This window comes from Caretta caretta, chromosome 8 (assembly GCF_965140235.1).
Source record: "Caretta caretta isolate rCarCar2 chromosome 8, rCarCar1.hap1, whole genome shotgun sequence".
Classification (NCBI taxonomy): Eukaryota; Metazoa; Chordata; order Testudines; family Cheloniidae; genus Caretta; species Caretta caretta.
The window spans coordinates 53,836,640-53,855,385 of NC_134213.1; the positions used below are offsets into that span (position 1 = coordinate 53,836,640).

General features: G+C 53.4%; 1 protein-coding gene across 3 annotated transcripts in view; it reads left to right on the forward strand.

Moving 5' to 3' along the window:
- Positions 1 to 18,088, forward strand: part of KIAA1614 (KIAA1614 ortholog) — a 43,637-nt gene extending 25,549 nt beyond the window's left edge. For all 3 annotated transcript variants that reach the window (XM_075131509.1, XM_048861778.2, XM_075131508.1), the window contains 6 exons: positions 1,247 to 2,979; positions 3,785 to 3,953; positions 9,611 to 9,878; positions 11,980 to 12,104; positions 13,825 to 14,009; positions 16,825 to 18,088. In XM_075131509.1, the coding sequence (XP_074987610.1) occupies positions 1,247 to 2,979; positions 3,785 to 3,953; positions 9,611 to 9,878; positions 11,980 to 12,104; positions 13,825 to 14,009; positions 16,825 to 17,018 (2,674 nt within the window). In that variant the 3' untranslated portion in view covers positions 17,019 to 18,088. The remainder of the gene's footprint in view (positions 1 to 1,246; positions 2,980 to 3,784; positions 3,954 to 9,610; positions 9,879 to 11,979; positions 12,105 to 13,824; positions 14,010 to 16,824) is intronic.
- The last annotated feature ends 658 nt before the right edge of the window (positions 18,089 to 18,746 follow it).

Genomic DNA, 18,746 nt, shown 5'->3' on the forward strand with positions numbered 1-18,746 from the left:
AAGTGAATAGGGGTTAATTGAATCGCTTTAACCATGAGGTGGAGGGTGGAAAATCCCTCATGCTCGCTGAAGACTATTGCATATAGGACTCAAGACTAAGCTAGTGAAGGGAGCTGGGAAGGGAAAAGCAGGCTAACCAGGCGTGACATGTTCATTCTCCGTGCTGTCAGTGGAAGATCAGCGATACTGCTTTAGAGTTCAGACTGACATCTGTGAATTGATAAGTGTGGCTCTGTTCTTATTTGCATACACGGTTTGGGTGAAATCCCACCCCAGCTGCTGCAGATTCTGTTACTCTGCCCAAAGACAGCTCTAGGGGCAGTTAAACCCCCCCTCCCCCGGTATGGTAACAGCTTATCACTAAGGAAATCTCGATTTCTGACGCACAAGGCAGCTCAGCGTCTCTCCCCCTCCTCCCCCCCCCCCGCCACTTTCTTCTCTCATGGGTGGTGGTGGTGGGCGTGTTGTGTTTGAAATGGCCCAAGCCAAATTCGTGCCAAAGGCCCTCCCACTTTCCTCCTTTATAATCTTAATCCTTCAAGGCCTGTTGTCCCAGTCACCTCTGAGGGAGCCTGGCCACACCGCTCCCTTATCTGTTGAAGAGGTCAGTGTTGAGCCATGTGTCAGGACTACTTTTCCTGAGGGCCCAGTGTGCTTCCCCTCCCCCCCCATACACCTCCCTAGGCCAGCAGAGTCTAGATCCAGGCATAAAAACAAACACAGATCCCCTGCATATTGCTGCCTAGCCCGGCCTGTAGGGCACCCCCATATCTATCCTATCTGTTCATATTGTGCTGGTGCTCCTACTCTCCTCTGTACTTATCACAGATTGATTTACTGATCTGAACAGCAGCTGGACTGAGTTTGCACCCCATTGGCCTTTAGCCCCAAAACCCATTGGTCCCTTAAGATTTTCTGTCATGGTTTCAGTGGGATTTTCACCATGGGCACTGGACTTATCCCCTTGGCTCCTGGTAGCAAAGGAGGGAAACTTGTTCCAAAAGGGGGTGATTTAAGGTGGATGTAGTTGCCTCCTGGGGAAAGGGAGGTGGGCTGGGCGAGGCGCGAGTCCTGACCCTGGGTCCTGGAATCACTCAGATGGACAAGGATCCATTCCACAGGGTGGAGCCATTTGTATACCCAGAGTATGCTAGAGTGGCAGGACTCCCCTGCAGGCATAAAAGGGGAGAAGTGACTGGTTGGCGACTCCATAACCGTCCTCTCTGTCCTTGTGTTGCTATGTTAGGGATGCCGGCGGGAGCACTGCTCTGGATCTGAAGAAGAGCTACGCTCTGAGGGATGGGGAGGCCCAGGCCAGTGGGAACCTGAGTGACTCCTCCAGCGGGGAATCCTGCTGTGGGCAGCCCAGGAAGCGAGGGCTATCCCCATCCCGTGTCCGCTTTGAGGACGAGTCTCTCCGGGATGCCGAAGTTCGCTATTTGGAGAGGTTGCAACTGCGTCAGAAGCGGGTCTTGGACTCAGTCCTCTTGACTCTGGGCCAGAGCCCACTGGTCTCCAAGCCAGATCTTTCAGATTACATCAACGGGGACTTCCACCGCAAGGAGAGCGGGGTCAGTAAAGCCGGCAAGGAGCAGCAGAACTGTGGGCAGGCTGCAGGGACGTCTGCGCACCAGGCCAGCAGGGGGCGCTCTGAGAAGGCTGAGCCCACTGTACTGAGTGCGGAGGGGAAGTGCAGAACCTGTGGCTCCTACCTCAGCGGCTCAGCAGTTAATCAGAACATGGACGACAGGGCTGATCAGACTGTTAAGCCCCTATCGGAGGGCCACAGCGTAACTCAGGAAAATAAAATAATCAGCACTGGGACTGAAAGTGGGGAGCCAAGCACTTCCCAGCAGGAAGCGAGAGGAAGGACTTTGGGCCCGAGGGGGTCTCCCCTCTGGATTCTCCCCTCCCGGCAGCGCGTTCACACGGAGCGGATCAAGGAGACGTACATCGGGGCCGTCACATATATAGACGACGTGGACTCAGCTTTAGACAGCACCGACACGTCTGACAGCTGCAGGACTGACAGTGAAGAGGCTGGGCCAGGGAACTCCCACCCCAAGGGTTATCAGGATGCCAGAGGCCGCTGGCCTGGCGGGCACCAAGCTCCTAGGGGAACTGGTGCTCCGGAGAAGGACATAAGGGGCCGGAAGGCGGGGCAGGAGGAGTGCAGGGTAAATGGCGGCAGTGGAGGGGCCAGGGTCTCTGACAACGCGCTTGGTACTGGCAGGGCTGTCATCAGCGAGAACATCAGTGAGGAAAGAAACTCCAGCTTGAAGGACACCCTGGTGCTAAAAGAGGGTCAGGTGACCAAGCCAACAGCCAATGGGGTGGAAGCACTTTCCAAAGGTGGCCAACTCCCAGCTGCACCTGGGCTGGCTGGGAAGAACAGTGGCTGGTGTGATGCAGTGCTCGGCCCCGTCCAGCAAGGGCACGTCCATCCTCCACCCCCTGCCCAGGGTCAGCCATCAGCCCCGTCAATCCCAAGCAAAAGAGGCACACTGGAAAGCTCTGCGCCCGCCCCTCAGCCAGCCAACAACTTAAGCCAACCCAGCCCGGCAACAGGCATCTCCCAACAACAATCAAAGCAGCGGGCACCAGGCTACAACTTGCTGGCTCGGGTCCCCGCCCCGCCGCTGACTGGGAAAGCTTCCTCCCCTGTGCCTTACAGGAAGGCTTTCCTGATGGGTAGCTACAGGCTGACAGGCCATGAAACTGGGCACCTGGACCAGACCAGTGACCTGGTGACTCGGCCCACATCTCCTCCGGGCAAGCGTGGGTCTGTGGAGGAGCAGGAAAGCCAGCACAGCCCGAAAGTGCTTTCCAAGGGCCGACTCCTGGCCTTGTCCACCAATAACTGCAACAACACACGGGCCAAGAGTCAGCATGATGGCCAGGCTGCTGGCGTGGCTCTGAGCCATGGAGAGCGGGCTGCGAGTGTCCAGAATTTGCCTACTTCCTTGGGAGAGAGTAAAGGTAAGATGGGCTTATTGCTGCTGGCCTCCATAGTGACATGGCTGTGTTATGCCTATGCTCCGTGCACTGAGCTGGCTTCCCATTGGGGTCTTGTAAGCATTGTCTGATTGGAGACCTGGCCACGTCCCTGCCTGCTCTCGGGACAGGTAAGTGAGCTCTGGTGCTCCTGCAGACAGTCTCGAGATCTGAACTCTGCAGCAAGGGAAGCAGCGGGCTCTTGGAGCAGAGATTCTTCACTGGTAGAACTTGCCCCCCTCTGGCAGCTCATCAACGCCTGAACTTGCTGGTCATCAGGCTGCAGTGCCAGGATCACACATTTGCTGTGCTTGGGGATAAGACTCGGGGGGGGGGGGGGGGGCAGGTGAGGCTGGCTAATATGGGAATGGCGATGGATGCTGCCCAATCCAGGACAGATGTTAAAGAACTGGAGGGGGCAGAGCGGGGTTACTGTCATCCAGGTGAAGGGAGAGTCCCAGGTGCATGGCATGAGTCTGCTCAGCCAGCTGAGATGGGAGCTACCGTCTGCGGGGCAGGAGAGGCTTCGGGAATGGGTATCTGGGGAGAGACTAGACCCTCCAAATTAAAAGGTGTCAAGTGTCACTTGAGGTCCTGGCAGCTCCATTTCAATGGGGATCTAGGAAGAGTAATGAAAACTATCCCTGCTCCTGCAGTACAGTGGGTCCGGCTGAGTGAGGTCTGCGTCCCTGCTGACTCCAATAACTGGGTCAGACTCGCCTTCCTGTCCGAGCCTGTTTCTGAACCAGCCAATGGGTGCTCGTCTCTGACTCTGTTACTGTCATGATAGGTCCATCCTCAGCAGCTGCTCCCTCTGCCGCTCCCAGTGCCGTCTGCTCAGCTGGCATCACCCTCTCCTTGGCAGCTGAGGAGACCGACCCCCCCCAGGCCAGTCCATTACCCAGTGGGGAAGTGCCAGTGTCTGGGTCAGAGCAAGCAAAGCGGTTCATGGAAGGGAGGTGAGTAAATATACAGCAAGCTCCCCGCTCTGTAACCACATCAGTGGAAGGGCTCTGAGCGGCTGGGCATTGGGCTGACTCCTGCATCTGTAACCTGCACGGCTCCTTCTGTGGCTGCAAGTAACGACCCTCGGGGTCTATGGGTGGGCTTGTGTTGTGCCTGGTATGCAGAGCGATGCTTGTGACCACGGAGGTGGCAAACAGAAGAGAGAGACTGGCAACCCATGCACTGGCTGCTCCGCCTGGCAGTGGGGTTGTCAAAGCAGGCAGGGGTGTGGCAGTTAGGTCCCCAGGCCTAAGATGGACCTGTCTGCTGGTAATGAGGCACTGTGCATATGTAAATGTCTGTCATCCTCTGGTCCCCCTTCAGAGGGAGTTGAGAACAGCTGTTTGACCAGAGGGGGTCAGCAAACTTTCCATCCTCCAGATCTGCAGCCCCTTTCCGCATCCTTGGCTCTTTGTTCCCCCAGCTGCTGCTAGCAGGGTAGCACAGCTTATTGGTTGGCTGGCTGGCACAGCTGTAGCTGCTAATTGGTGGGGAGCCAGCCTGCCAGTATTAAACCTTCCCCTGCTGCTTCTGCTCTCCCATCCACCTACCTGCCCATCTCTCCTCCTCTGTCAGCCCCTCCCTAGAGCTGGCCAGAAACTTCCTGTTCCCCACTGTGACTCCCCCCAAAAGCTGCTGCTGCCGCTTCCCAAAATATCCCCCAGCCAGCATGCATTTCCCCCCTTCCCGTCCACATCCCAGAACGCTAGAAACAAATAATCCTTCAGTGAAGACATGAAGGGGTTAGTTGTACCTGATCCCGAGTCATGGTGTTCATTGTAGACCCAAATGAATCTCTGTTCAGCATCGAGAGGTTTTCAGTGCCCCCAGTGCTGGTACTGCTGTGTCTTTGCCCTTTTCTTTGTACCCTTTAACGAAAGGATCTTCCCAGCTTCTTCCATCCCAAATGTTTTTCTTTGTTCTCTACCACTCCTCCCCAAATTGTAGTTTCTGCCACTTAGTTTAACGGCCAGTGTTGCTCCTTCAGGCCTGGGAGAGTTTGAAACTTACCTGGGGGTCTTTCCACAGTTTGATCAGCCCACCCTGGTGTGGGGTAGTAAACTGGAGCCAAACTATGGTGGCTCTTGTAGCAACGGCAATTTAAAGCACAGTGATAGTCTTACTCACACGCCTGCCTGCCCATAGGAGAGGCCACCTCTCCCTGCGTGTACCCATACTGCTTCCGTTCATTGCTGTCTGTCAACAGGGCCTGCCACAGACCTTTGTGAATAGTCCCGGAATCCCACCCAGGTGTTGGGTTGCTTGCAGGTTAATCCAGGTGCTATCAGGCATGCATGATGGGTGTGGTCTGCGCAGGGAGGTGTATTCTTAGCAGTTCCCACTGAAATGTCACCATCACCTAGTCTATTATCCTGGGACCAACATGGCTACAGCAGCATCACAGTCATCACTAAGGGGCTTGTAGCTGAGCTTTGATGACAGGGTGTTGTATTCCCATCTGGCACTGACTCAGTGACCTTGGTCTGTGGTGATGGGGGCTGCACTCTGGGATTCCCCCCCAGATGCTGACCAGCCATAACTCCAGGGGAAGTCACCGTGCGAGGCACGTGTTCAACGTCACTGAAAACCTGGCTTTTCTCTCGTCCAGTAGCTCGGGGATCATTCTGATCTACCTGTGGCTGGGCAAAGAGCCAAAGAGGGGAAACACTGGGACAAGGACCTGCGGAGGGGTCAGGCTTGGGGAGACTGAGTTTGGATGAGGAGCCTGGTAGGAAGACTGGGACCAGTGCACAGGGCAGTGGGGGTGGGGGATGACTGGAGGCCAAATGGGTTGGGGAGAAACAGATAAGTTGAGGAGCTGAGAGTGGGAAACTGAGACATGCTGTGGAAGGAGACTGGGATGTGGATGAGAAGTCTGAGGAATGGAGACTGGGACTGGCTATGAGGAGAAGGGAATTGGGACCAGGAGCTGGGGCGGGGAACAGAACACAGACAGGCTGTAAGGGATGGAGCAGAAGGGGTTAAGTGTGGGGGGTCAAACAGAAGGGTCTGACAAATAGAGCACCCTCCCATCCACAGCCCGGATGGGAATTTGCTTTGATGTCAGCAAATATCTGTGAAACCCCCTGGCAAAGTGCATGTCCTCTGCCTCTAGTCTGCAGAGAGGATGACAACCTACTACTGCTATCAGTTACTCTGTTAGCTTAAATGGCAGAGATCTGTGATGTGAATCTAAAGGTTCCAACCCTGCTGATGAACTGTGCGGGTGTCTGTGTGATAGAATTTGGTTTTTTGGTTTGTTTTCTAGAACCTAGGAAATTACACACACAAAGTATGTTAAAAGAATGTTATTCAAGTTTAAAGTCAAGGACTCAACAGTTAGAAATTCCAGAATTAAAGCAATCTTAATGTGGCCCCCTTGTGCGCATGCGTTATGTTAGTCTTTAATTACATGATTCCATGCTACTGTTTCCACAGGACCCTTGACTTGTTTAATGCACAGGCTCAACCTGCTTCTGGGGGTGAATCCTAATTGTATAGTGATGTTGGAAGGTGTGTAGCGAATGAGGAAGAGAGGATGGTCTTATGGTTAAGGCAGTTGAATAATGTCCTGGAGAACTGGATTCTATCCCTTCCTCTGCCAAAGAGTTCCTATGTGACGCTGGGCAAGTGAATTCAGTGTTCCTCAACCGATGGGTCCAAGTTCCCTCTAAGCTGTGTGGCTGCGCAGCTGCCTATTAAGCCCCGCGCAGGGGCTCAGGGCTGCAGTGGGGAGAGGCACCCCTCTCCACCTGCCCTAGTGCGGACCTGCTGCGCCCGGGGGAGGAGCCCCTCCCTTGGCCCAGCCCAGTCCCGCCAGAGCTGCCACGGCTAGGGAGAGGCGCCTCTCCCTGCCGGCCCCAGCGTGGACCTGCCTCAGCCAGGGGAGGAGCCCTTCCCTCAGCCCGGCCCAGGTCCGCCGGAGCTGCTGGGGAGAGGAACCCCTCCCTCAGCCCAGCCCTGCTGGAACTGCTGCAGCTGGGGAGAGGCACCTCTCCCCTGGCCAAGAGCTGCTGCCTCAAGAGAGGGCTGGGGGGGAGTCATCTCTTCCCACCGCAGCCCCAGGGCAGCCTGCACCCCAACCCCCTCATCCCTGGCCCCACCCCAGAGCCCACCCCCTGTACCCCAACCCTCTGCCCCAGCCCTCAGTCTCCTCCCACACCCCAAGCCCCTCATCCTCAGCCCCCCACATCCCAATGCTCTGCCCCAGCCCTGAACCTCCTCCCACACTCGGAACCCCTCGGCCCCACCACATGAATTTTGTTACGTGCACCAATACGAAGGTGATGTCACACATCATGTCCATATTGGTGCACGTAACAAAATTAATTTCGCACATGAATGTAAAAAATTAGAGGGAACACTGGCCACAGCCCCTAGGAGAGTGGGAAGAGTCCTGAAAGGCAATCGTGGGGAGGAGTGGGGGTGTGTGGCATTGACTCTTTTATTACAGCCTAAAGCAAAGACAATCTTACTCCCCACACACTCTTACCCTTCAAGGTCAAGATCTCTGTATCTCTCAAAACACAGAGATGAAATGATCCTTGTTGTTACGGCTACATTTTTACTCTGATAAAAGGAGGGGGATTGTGAAAATATCTGACTTTGAACAAGGGGTTGCCAACTTGAAAAGGTGGAGAAACACTGACTTAATCCGAGCTTTTCACAGATGGTCACTAATTGTGTGTTCCTAGTTCTCCGGGTGCCCAACGTGAGACCCTGGGGCTGATTTGCAGAAGGGCTGAGCTCTCTCAGCTGCATCTGGAGTCAACAGGAGCTGTGTTGTGAACATACGAAGTGCCATAGAACACCAAGTCCTCTGAAAAATCAGGTCCTAGGGGTCTCAAATTTGGCACCCAAAATTAGTGGACACCTTTGACCTTAATCTCTCTGCCTCATTTTGCTCTCTGTGTCTGTCCCCTGTCTGTAAAATGGGAATAATACCACCTCATCTCACAGGGCTGTCGTGAAAAAAACCCAATTAGCGTCTGTAAAGCACTCTGATACTGCAGTGATGAGCACTGTAGAGAGCCCACGAGGAACTTACTTATTCTGTCTTCAGACCAGGGTTTGAATAGTTTGGAGTAAATAAGGCCTGGAGACACTCACTGAACAGTGAGGCTAAAACAAAATGTCGAATAGGTGCTAGTTAAATGAACACCGCCCATCCTGTGTGCGGAATGAGGCGGGGCCCCAGGACGAAAGAGCATGTGACCCAGTAATTAAGTGTGCACAACGGAGCCAAATCGAGGTTGCCCAGGCAATATGTATTCTGCCAATTCCTAATTTTTGAGTGTTTTACTTTGCAGCCGTAATATAATGTTGTTTTAATGCAGATTATTTGTGTGCAATTTATTCTTACCTTGTACAATACTCTCCATTAGTCCTTGCGATCTTTCTCACGAGGGGAGTCTGGATGTTTTACTCATGGCAAGTTAACAGTCTAGTTTATAACGTTTACTTTGAAATACACTTGCCTTTTAATAAACCTTGTGTTTTTCTCTGGGTTTCCCAGAGCTGATTCTCATATAAGTTAACCTCCCCACTACCACCCCAGCCAGTTTTTAGGAACTGAATAGTTTACAGGGCTTAAAAGCCAGAGAAAGAATGGACACAAACCTCAAGGATTTCTTTTCACTAGCAATTTTGTGTGTGCTCCACTTCTGTTCCCCAAGCTGCAGGTTTGAGGCTGAAGAATCTGGTGGCTTATGGTTTCTACCCATTCATGTATTTGTTTTAAATTTTGATCATGCATAATTCTCACCCTTGTGTAGACACCCAGCAGAAACCAGGTGCTGACATTGTTTTCATAGCTAGAGTATGTGCACCAAAGCCACGCTAAGGGATTTTTCCATTCACTGTCACTCAGAGGAGCCACTTTATTTCCTTTTTACCCTAAAAGAAAAGGAGGACTTGTGGCACCCTAGAGACTAACCAATTTATTTGAACATAAGCGTTCATGAGCTACAGCTCACTTCATCAGATGCGTACTGTAGTATGCATCCGATGAAGTGAGCTGTAGCTCACAAAAGCTTATGCTCAAATAAATGTTAGTCTCTAAGGTGCCACAAGTCCTCCTTTTCTTTTTGCGAATACAGACTAACACGGCTGTTACTCTGAAACCTTTTTACTCTGTATTTTTTACATTGGCACACTGGGAACGTCTACAGCTGCTCTTCTTGGGTTTTAGAGAATGTAGTGCTGGTGAAAGTCCTTCCCTGTCAGAACACATGGACAGTGGCTGTGTAGGCTTTCTCCGTGCTGCTGTGTCTTGCTGGCTCTGCCACATGAGAAGGAAGTTCTGCCTCTCCGCTGAGATGGCCAGGAAGGTGCCATTTGTACTTGGTGGCTTTGAGGATATGGACACCAGCTTATTAAGAACGGGACCCGTCAAGTCATTTCACACAGGCCATCAAATACATCCACCGGGCCCTGTGTGCATGTGTCTTTGCTGCAGGATTCTGCCGTGCCACTTGAAGTTGTTGATGCTCTTAGTAAAACAAACCTCTCACCTGCTGTTCTCTCTTATTGGAATCTAATACAGTGTTTGCTCTGGGCCTGGCTGCAACCTCTGACATCTCTATTGAAATGGAAACCCCTTGTCTTTTAGCAAACCACTGGATGCCCACCCAGAGCCAAAGAAGCCGTCGGCCGCTGCAGCAAGCAGGAAAGGAGGGGGCTCTTCTGCATCAGGGCTGAAAAAGTTCTTCTGCACCCTCAGCCAGAGCACCAAGCAGAAACTGGGCAGGTTCCGGTGCTACAGCATGGATCAGATTCCCCCTGAGGCGCCAAACCTGGCTCCATCCCCAGAAGCCACGGCAGATGCCACTGACTGCTCTAATTTGAAGAAAGCACCTTCCCTGCAATCACTGCGCCTGGTGAGTCCCAAGCGCGACTCTGTACATGTTGCAGGTCTGGCAGTTGTGAGATCCTTTACAATGGAGGTGGAACACAAGGTCTGTGCATGGCATAGACTAGACAGAGCGCTGGGGAATATAGCGTAGTAGAGAACAATCCTGTGCTGGGTGTGATTTCCAGCTCTGTGACCATGGGCAAGTCACTTTACTTCTCTGTGCCTCAGTGTTCCCTTATGTAAAATGGGAGTTAGGACGCTTACCCTCCTTCCTAGAGGAAGCTCATTGAGATCTGTGGAAGAACAATGCTAAATCATCATAATCCCTAGGTTTTACAGCAACCTGCACCACTGGATCCCAAAGCACTTTACAAAGGAGTACAGTATCATTATCCTCGTTTTACAGATGGGGAAACTGAGGCACAGAGGGAGAAGGGACTTAACCAAGATCAGCCAGTCCGTCAGTGGTAGAGCCAGGAATAGAACCTACGTCTCCTGAGTCCTAGTCCAGTGCTTTACCCACTAGACCACGCTGCAGAGATGTACTATTTAAGTCTGACATACTCTGTTATTTCCTTTGAAGAGTATGCGGGCTGCTGCAGCTTGAACTGACTGAGAGCGCGCTGCACTAGCATCCTTAAGCTCACCCCTGTCTGTTCACGTCCTGCCAGTCTGCCTCTGCTCCATTGTGTTGTGCGCCAGACTGCGGAGTGAGGCTTACAAGAAAATTGGTCAGCACAGCTGAACCTGTGCCCCAGGCATAGCAGAGGGGATGAGAAGAGCTGGGGAAGTGTAACAGAACAAGGTAGAAGAAGATGGAAGAGTGTAGTGGGGGTGGGGAACAGACAACAGAGGGTGCTCGTGTGTGTGTGCTCGTGCGGGTGTGCATAGGTCACTCAGGCTGGGTTCAGTCTCACTTTCTGCATAGTCCTGGCTGATTGGGCCTTTTCAGGGTCAGACATACCCAGGCCCAGGAGGGCACTGGAGCCGGGTGGGTGGTCTATAACCTAATCTGTTTGCAGCCTTTAATTATAGGGAGTCGAGATACTGATCCAAAACTGAAGTCCCTTTGCTAAAGCAATTGGCCCAAAGTCCCACTGGGGCCCTGTGTAACATTGCTCCCAACAAGCGCTGAGTAGTCCAGGGTGGCTGAGGGAATTTTATGAGAGCAGGCTTCATCGGACTCCTTCAGGGGTGCACAGTTTCTGAGCTAACCTGGAAGGTGTCGGAGTTGTCTTCAAACGTCATTAACTCTGTGCTTACTTGTGATTATAAAAGCAAGACAGCCCAGTGCTTCTTTGGAAGGCATTGAGCATAGATTCATAGAAATGTAGGGTCGGAAGGGACCTCGAGAGGTCATCTAGTCCAGCCCCCTGCACTGAGGCAGGCAGGGCCAAAGAAACCTAGACCATCCCTTACAGGTGTTTGTCCAGCCTGTTCTTATAAACCTCCAATGACAGGGATTCCATGGCCTCCCTTGGAAGCCTATGCCAGAGCTTCACTGTCCTTATAGTTAGAAAGTTTTCCTAATATCTAACCTAAAACTCCCTTGCTGCAGATTAAGCCCATTACTTCTTGTCCTACCTTCAGTGGACATGGAGAACAATTGATCACAGTCCTCTGTACAACAGACCATAATATATTTGAAGACTGTTATCAGGTCCCCACCCTTAGTCGTCTTTTCTCAGGACTAAACATGTCCAGTTTTTTAACCTTTCCCCAGAGGTTGGGTTTTCTAAACCTTTATCATTTTTGTTGCTCTTCTCCGGACTCTCTGTTTATCCCTATCTTTCCTGAAGTGTCGTGCCTAGAACTGGACGCAGTACTCCAGCTGAGACCACACCAGTGCCAAGTAGAGCAGGACAAGTACCTCCCAGGTTCTTCTATCTGACGCTCCTGTTAGTACATTTCTGTTAATACAGTGATGCTGGGGAGATGGAAGAAACAGGGATTTTTTTTCTTCCTCTGTTGATTTTTATGGTTTTCAGAGGGTTCAAGAGGATTTGGGGTTTAAAATGCTGGTCTCTTGGGAGGTCCCTGAGCATCCCCTTCTGGCAAAAGACACTTTTGCTTGGATTTTCCCCAAGAACTACTTCTGGTTTTCAGTACTCTCATTCTCCCACTAGGTGTCACCCTTCTGCCAACTGAGGAAAGCCTCTTCAGTACAGAACCTGCATTCTCTCCTGGGCAAGTCTGACCGTTCCAGCTTTTATCTGGAGGGCAAGCCAGGGGAAAGCAAAGCAGCTGACAGGTAGGAATGTGGGAGGGCCAGGGGCGCTCCCAGTTCACCCCACTCCAGATCTCTGCTGATGTGTAATTGTTCTGAGAACACTGACGCTACCGATCTGCAATGCAGGTTGCAGCTGGTGCTGGGTGATAGTGTTCTACGTTAGTCTGTAATACAAGTTTATTCTACTAGTGGTAATGCCAGTGCAGTAGTAAATAATTGATTATTGAGCTCTGGCTGCCTGCTTGGTGCTGCACAAAGTCTGGCGTGAGATAGGGTCCTTGCACACTGAGCAGTTCTGTTGCAAACCAGTGTGGACATCACTTTATTTCAGGTACACTGGGTTGTGTGCGGTTCTTTCTGGGGAGGTTCTGGTAAGGAGCCAAGCTTGGGCCTGTCTGTAGGGGGTCTGAATGTGTTGAGGGAGGAGTTCCTGGTGCATGGGACAGCTTGGAAGAAGGTGCCAGTGTAATAAGGGTGATACACAGGAGTGCTGGGAGGAGTGTCTTTTGGCTGGCCCATGCCAGGGCTCCATCTCCACTGGGTACTGTGACGTCTGGGGAAAGAGCAAGAGGGGCCTAGAAGCCCTCTAGGAGATTGGGTGAGGGGGGATGAACAGGGGGAAATAAAAGTGGAGATGCAGGCAGGGCCTCGGAGGGGTGACCAGGAAGACAGACTGTCACTGTGATGCCAAAGGGCTGGCAGGGGACGCCAGCAAAGGGGGCTGAAGAGGGATATGATACTCTGAGTGGGAGGAGAGGTAGATGCAGCACTTGTACCCCAAGGCACATTAAATGCCATAGAAATTACTTCACCACCACGGTGCAGTCACCTCCGGGCTGGATGCTGGCGGATAGCACAGTACTGATGGCATGGGGGATGCTTGAGCCAGGCACAGCGGGGGAGACTCTTATACTTGCAAAATGTGCTGCTGGATTTTTAACGTCTGGGCAGAACAGACAGGACCCTAGTTCCAGACAGTCTGAAAGACCTGGCACCTGCTTGGAATTCTGCCTAACTGCCTCCAAAGGGCAAGTTACCCCTGAGGAGCTGGCTCCAGGAAGGCCTTGCACACTTCATGCCTAGATTGTTAAAACCTCCATTCTGGGAGCAGTGGAGAACGCAGACGCAGAACTCGGATTCGGAAGCAGCTGCTTGTTAGTGTGAGCGCTGATTGGATTGGTCCGTTGTGGGTAGGAGGGTCTAATGAAGAGAGATGAGATGAAATGAAGGAAAGGAAAACCCAGGTGAATATCAGGGAAAACTTTGTAAGTGCGTGACCTGCTAGCCTATGGGGAAGTGACGGGAGCCCCATTGCTGGAGCCATTTGAAACCGGATTGAACAAAGGCCTGGAGTCAGTGGGCAGAGAGGGAGACAACCCCACCTGGGCTCCTGATGGATGGGCTTAGAGGATCTAATGCTGCAGGTCTCTTCCATTTCTAATTTTCAGGAGTCTCCCCTGAACTCCCCTTGGTAAGATTGGGGTCTCCTTTGCCTTGAAGCCGGAGAACCAAGGAGATGTCCTTATTAGGTAGTAACACTTCAACCACTTGCCTCAGGCTCCTTAGAGTGCACGCTGGACTTGAACCTGTGACCCTAAGATGAAGGATCTGTCTGAAGCTCTAGGCCTCAGCCCTTTACTTCCAGTAGCTGAGATATTACACCTCCTTGCTCCAAGGGTGGTGGGTTCTTTGCTCCACACAGCAGTAATGTTCCCTCTGGCTCATTCCCTTCTCTCTCCAGGAAAGTGGGTGCTCCGCCCCGGCGTTCCCTCAGCGTGGAGGACATTGGCGCCCCCAACTTGGTGCGAACAGTCGGGCGAGTGGTAGAAGTCTTCCCGGATGGAACCAGCCAGCTGGAGCTGCAGCGCCCCCCACAGGGCACTTTTGGGTTCCGTGTCTCCTCAGGGAATGGTCGACCTGACACAGGTACCTGCTGTGAATAGTCACATGGGGCTTTATGGGAGCACCATCGAGTAGCTTTTAGGGTTTGTTGCAGCTTCCTGAGACCTTAAAAATACCCCCTTCTCAGCACCTGCTTAGTGCTGTTAGTCCCCGCCTGCCTGGTGTGTGTGCCAGGCTGAAACCCCTGGCTTGTCTCCCCTTTGGGTCGGTCTCCTGTTTGTGCTGTGGCCCAGCTTTGAGAATGGCGTGTGTTAATTCTTTACTGCTGGAAGGGAGCTGGGCTTTTTCTGTGGTGTGTTGTACATAGGCGATAATGTTCGGTGCCTGTGTATGTTACCCAGCTTGGACTGGGAGCAATTGTCATTCCTGGGGTGGGGAGCAATGACACCATGACCCCTTGCAGCTTTATGGGACAAGAGGTGGAGAGAAGCCAGTCTGTCGGCTCAATACTCAGGATTGCTGGCCCTGGCTGCAGGGAGCCTGGACAAAGACAGCAGTGTGACCTATGGGTAGCCAGTCGCAGGCTTAGGAATGTTTTGGATGGGAGCAAATTCCATAAGTGGGGCCTCTGTAGCAGCACCCTGCTTCTGGCATCCCATGAGCATCACCCCTGGGACATGGCAGCCCAGGGCGGTCGAGGTGGCTGCCTTAGCCTGCTGCAAGGGGTCTTGCACCTTCCTGCAAAGCAGCTGTTGCTGGCCCGTGTAGAACACTGGGCATGCACTGGATGGTCCCCTGGGCTGACTCAGCCTGGCAGTTCCTGGGCTGTTAGCTTGTCAGCAGTAGTGGCTCCCAAAACACCCCATCTAGATCTCTCATCCTCAACCTCCTCTGCCGGGGTGGGGGAAAGCGCCTGTGTCCGGGGCCAGTTGTTTCTGCAAATCCCCATGGAGCCCTGGAGTGCCATCCTGGAAAGCAGCCCTCAGGCAGTAGCGGGCTCTGGGACCTCCACCAGCCTCAGGCTAGCCCTTTGTTATCGCCCCATTCCAAACAGAGAAGAGCCCCCTGAAGCGGGTAAGGCTCAGGGCCTGACTGACTCCAGACATTCCAGGGTTCTTCCCAGCCAGGCTCCTGGCAGTGCTGCAGTGCATCTAACTCCTGGCATCAGGTAGGTGGGCTCCAGGAGGAGGCTGGTGTTTGATTTAACCAGCCTTGACTTGGGATACTATGTTCCACTGAAGACGTTTAGTGAATTTATTGCCATGACCGCTCTGCAGCCCCGACTCCTCGGTTTATCCACAGAACCGGTCCAGCGAGCAGCCCTGCTGGGTGCCTCTAGCCCGACCATCCTGGGCTCCGGGGGTAGTTCCTTCTGCACCGCCGCAGCTGAGACTCAGAACAAGGATAGCCGTTCAGAGCCCCTTGGGGGAAGAGAAGGAAAGTTGGCTATTAAGGACTTACATATGCCCAATGGCTGAAGAGCTCTTTAAAGAGGGCCAGTGAGTCTCAGCCTGTTCCACACCAGGACCCCTCTCCCGTTTGGCAGGGTGGTCGTGACTCACAGGCTCGGAACCCCCTAACCATGGCGGAGTTCCTCTTACAGACTGGCGCGGAGCTGGGACTGTGCAGTTGTGAGTGCTGTGGGTGAATGCACTGCAGCTCTTGGCAGGCACGGCCTTCTCTTTTCCCATCTGTTGTGCATGTGTTTTGCTGCTTGCTTTCCCCACTGCGCTGCACGTTTGATGTTTATTTGCCCAGGGGAGATGCCCCGCCCCGTACGGACAGCTGGGGACTCATATCGGCATTTGCTGTGGTGTAGCAGCAAGGAATGGCCAACAGGTGGCCTGCAGGCAGGGATGGACGGCCAGTGATGGTCCTGTGGTTTGCGGCCTAAGCCCCTCTCAGCATCCCTGTCCTACCTTAAGAAATGAACATGAGGGCTTGCCTGGTGCTGGTAATGAGGGGTGGAGGTCTGTACCTTTGTCGCTGCTTCCAAATTCAGCCCAAATTACAGAGACAGGGTGGTTTGGCGGCCGATGTGCAGTGAGTGGTGGCTGTGGTCCCGTCACTAGTAGACGTGTGATTTCAGTGCCCCAGCAGGCACCCTTATTGGCAGTGTTGCTTCAGAGGCCATCAGCTGAGCAAGCATGAAAACTGAACCCCTCTCTGACTGCGAGCGCTCACCATTGGAGCAGTGTGGGCCAAAGGTTTTTAGTGAACTTGCAGCCTATCTGGATCCCTCTGTGGCTTGGTGCACCATGGGGTCTTGGACCACTCCAGATCCTGACCTTTCACAGTCTGGCACGCTGTGAAACTTGGAGCAAACAGGAAGGTCAGAAATTCGAAGCAGCGGGTGTCAGTCGCACATGCAGGGAATATGTGCGCCGAGCTGATAGTTTTTGATCGTTGTGCTGTCCAAAGGTCCCAGGTGGGCCCCATTGTGCTGGCCAATGTACAAACATAGGAGGAGTGAGTCCTTGCCCTAAATGTCTTATAAGCTGAAGAATATCCCTGTGTGCGCTGATTTGGCTCTCCACCTTAGTGAAATGCCACAGTGAGAATTTTCATTCTCTTAACTGGTCTGATCGCAGAGCTTTCCCAGTTGGTCTTCCAGCATAACTCTAGGTTTGCCTTCATCCCCTGCTCTCTGGAGAGCTGGCCTGAAACGTCTGCCTGGTTCTGACCAGATGGAGACTGGAGAGTTGTACCTAATACTCACAAAGGAAGAGCAGCTGGGCCAAAGTGACCTAAGCAATGGTCTGTTTGCAGTGTGCAACATCAGCAACTGCAGGAGCTGAGAAGAAGGGTAGGAGTTGGTGCAGGGATCCTAGTCCTAGGAAGCTGCACCTTCCTCTCTGCATAACTGGGGCACTGAGTGGTGTGTCTGTTTGCTTTGCAGGTATTTACGTCCAGGAGATGGCAGATGCCAGCACAGCCAAGCTATACGCAGGACTTCTTGGAGTGGGGGACGAGATCCTGGAGGTGAACGGTGCCAAGGTCACCAGGCTTGGCCTGGCCCACATCAACGAACTGCTGTTATGGGCCAACACCCTGTCCATCCGAGTGCTCAAGCAGAGACCCACCAGGCGGTAGCATGGAGAGGCCAGGATCCTGCTGAGTTGCACCCAAGAAGCACGATGCTATGCAGTGTTCAGTGGTCTCGCTGAACAAGGCGAGACCTGCATGTGGGTGATGCCCCTGCTGCCTAATGGGGCGCTGCGGGGACACTGTCCTTGGCACGGAGCCCAACTCCCGCTGCTAGGAGATGCCTTTGTGACTGGAACGATGCCTGATGCCACATCTGGGACCTTTCTGTGCTAAGTAGTGAGCGTGTGCAAAGTTGTGATGGACAACGTGGATCCCTGTCCGAGGCCAAGGGACTGTCAGGGCGATGTCTGCTGCACGGCCTCGGTCTGTCTCTGTTGGGCGGGCTGGTGCACTGAGCAGCTCGTGCATGCTAGGCCAGGAGAAATAACGGGTGCTGCTGCTTTGCCGGGGTCACTCGGCTCCCCTGCGGTGAGTGTTAATGGCCAGGGGTCTGCACCCAGACCTGCTGAGTAGCGTTCAGGGGCCAGACTTTTTGTGCAATATTTTGTTCCCCAACATTTGTCAGCTTGGGGCAGATGGGGGGTTTTATTTTCTGCCCTCATCCACCAATCAGTGACTGCAGGCAATGCAGGAAGGATCCATGACCTGCCAGCTCGGTCCCTGCTGTTCCCAGTGGCCAAACAGGAGGGGGCGCTGCCTGATCAGCGTATCCATCAGAGGCTCCCGTGGTGGGGCCTGGCAGCGCCAGCATCTTCAGCTCTGAGTGCCGGCCTGTCAGCTGTGCAGCAAGAGCCCCCAGCTGCCATGCAGCGCCACCCTCTCGCCAGGTCTGCCTTTGTGCCCTGGATGCAGTCAGTCCCTCTCCGGTGGCCTCATGTCACTGAGCCACAGAGCTTTCCCACTGGCTCCTTGGTGCCAGCCTGAGATGAAGGCCAAGGTCATTCCTGGACTAACTCATGCTGGTGAAATAAAGGGCAGGACATAGAGCCCAGGGACCTGCTGGATGTGCTGCTGGGACCTGTTCAGTCTGGCAAGGGCTTGTTTAACCAGTGTTGGAAACCTCTGTACGTTCATCATTGTGTTTCTCTTAAGTTATTAAAAATCTCTGATGGAAACTCTCCACACCCTATGCCTGAGTTATTGGAGCAGGTGTGTGAGGGGGGGACGGGAAACAGGCCTGTTAGTGTTTGCAGGTAGTGCTCTGAGGGTGGCCAGGTCAGGACCATGCTTGCTGATGGGGTACGGTGCTGCCAGGTATCCAGTGCCCTAAGAGGGGCATGTCGGTAAATTTTGAGGGGGAAGGTAGTTGGTGTTGGTCGGGATATGCATGCTGGGAGGGACAAGGAGATGGGCAGGAGGGAGGAGCAGCCAGTCTCGGCATCTGTCAAAGAAAGCCATCCCACAGCTGGGGAGGGTCCCCGGTTCACTGGGTGGATGGGAGGCTGGGATCCGTAGGTCTGGGGGAAGGGGGGAGCAGGATGGCTGAGTCTGGATGGGAGGGCTGCAACCCAGTTATGGGGCTGGAGCAGCAGGAAGGTTAAGTCACTTAAAGGGGGACGTGGGTTGTGGGGTGAGTCTGCTTAGGAACAAGCAGACTTGCCTGCAGTGCTCAGTGCTGCGCAGTGAGCTCCCTGTCAGAGGTTAGTCTGGCAAATCGACACAGTTAATGTCGAGAAACCAGAGTCCTACCAGAACTGGGGCTGAGCTGGTGCAAGTCCCAGAGAAAGGCCGGATGACAGGCTGCTGATCTGGCAGCTCAATGTGCTGTGGGCA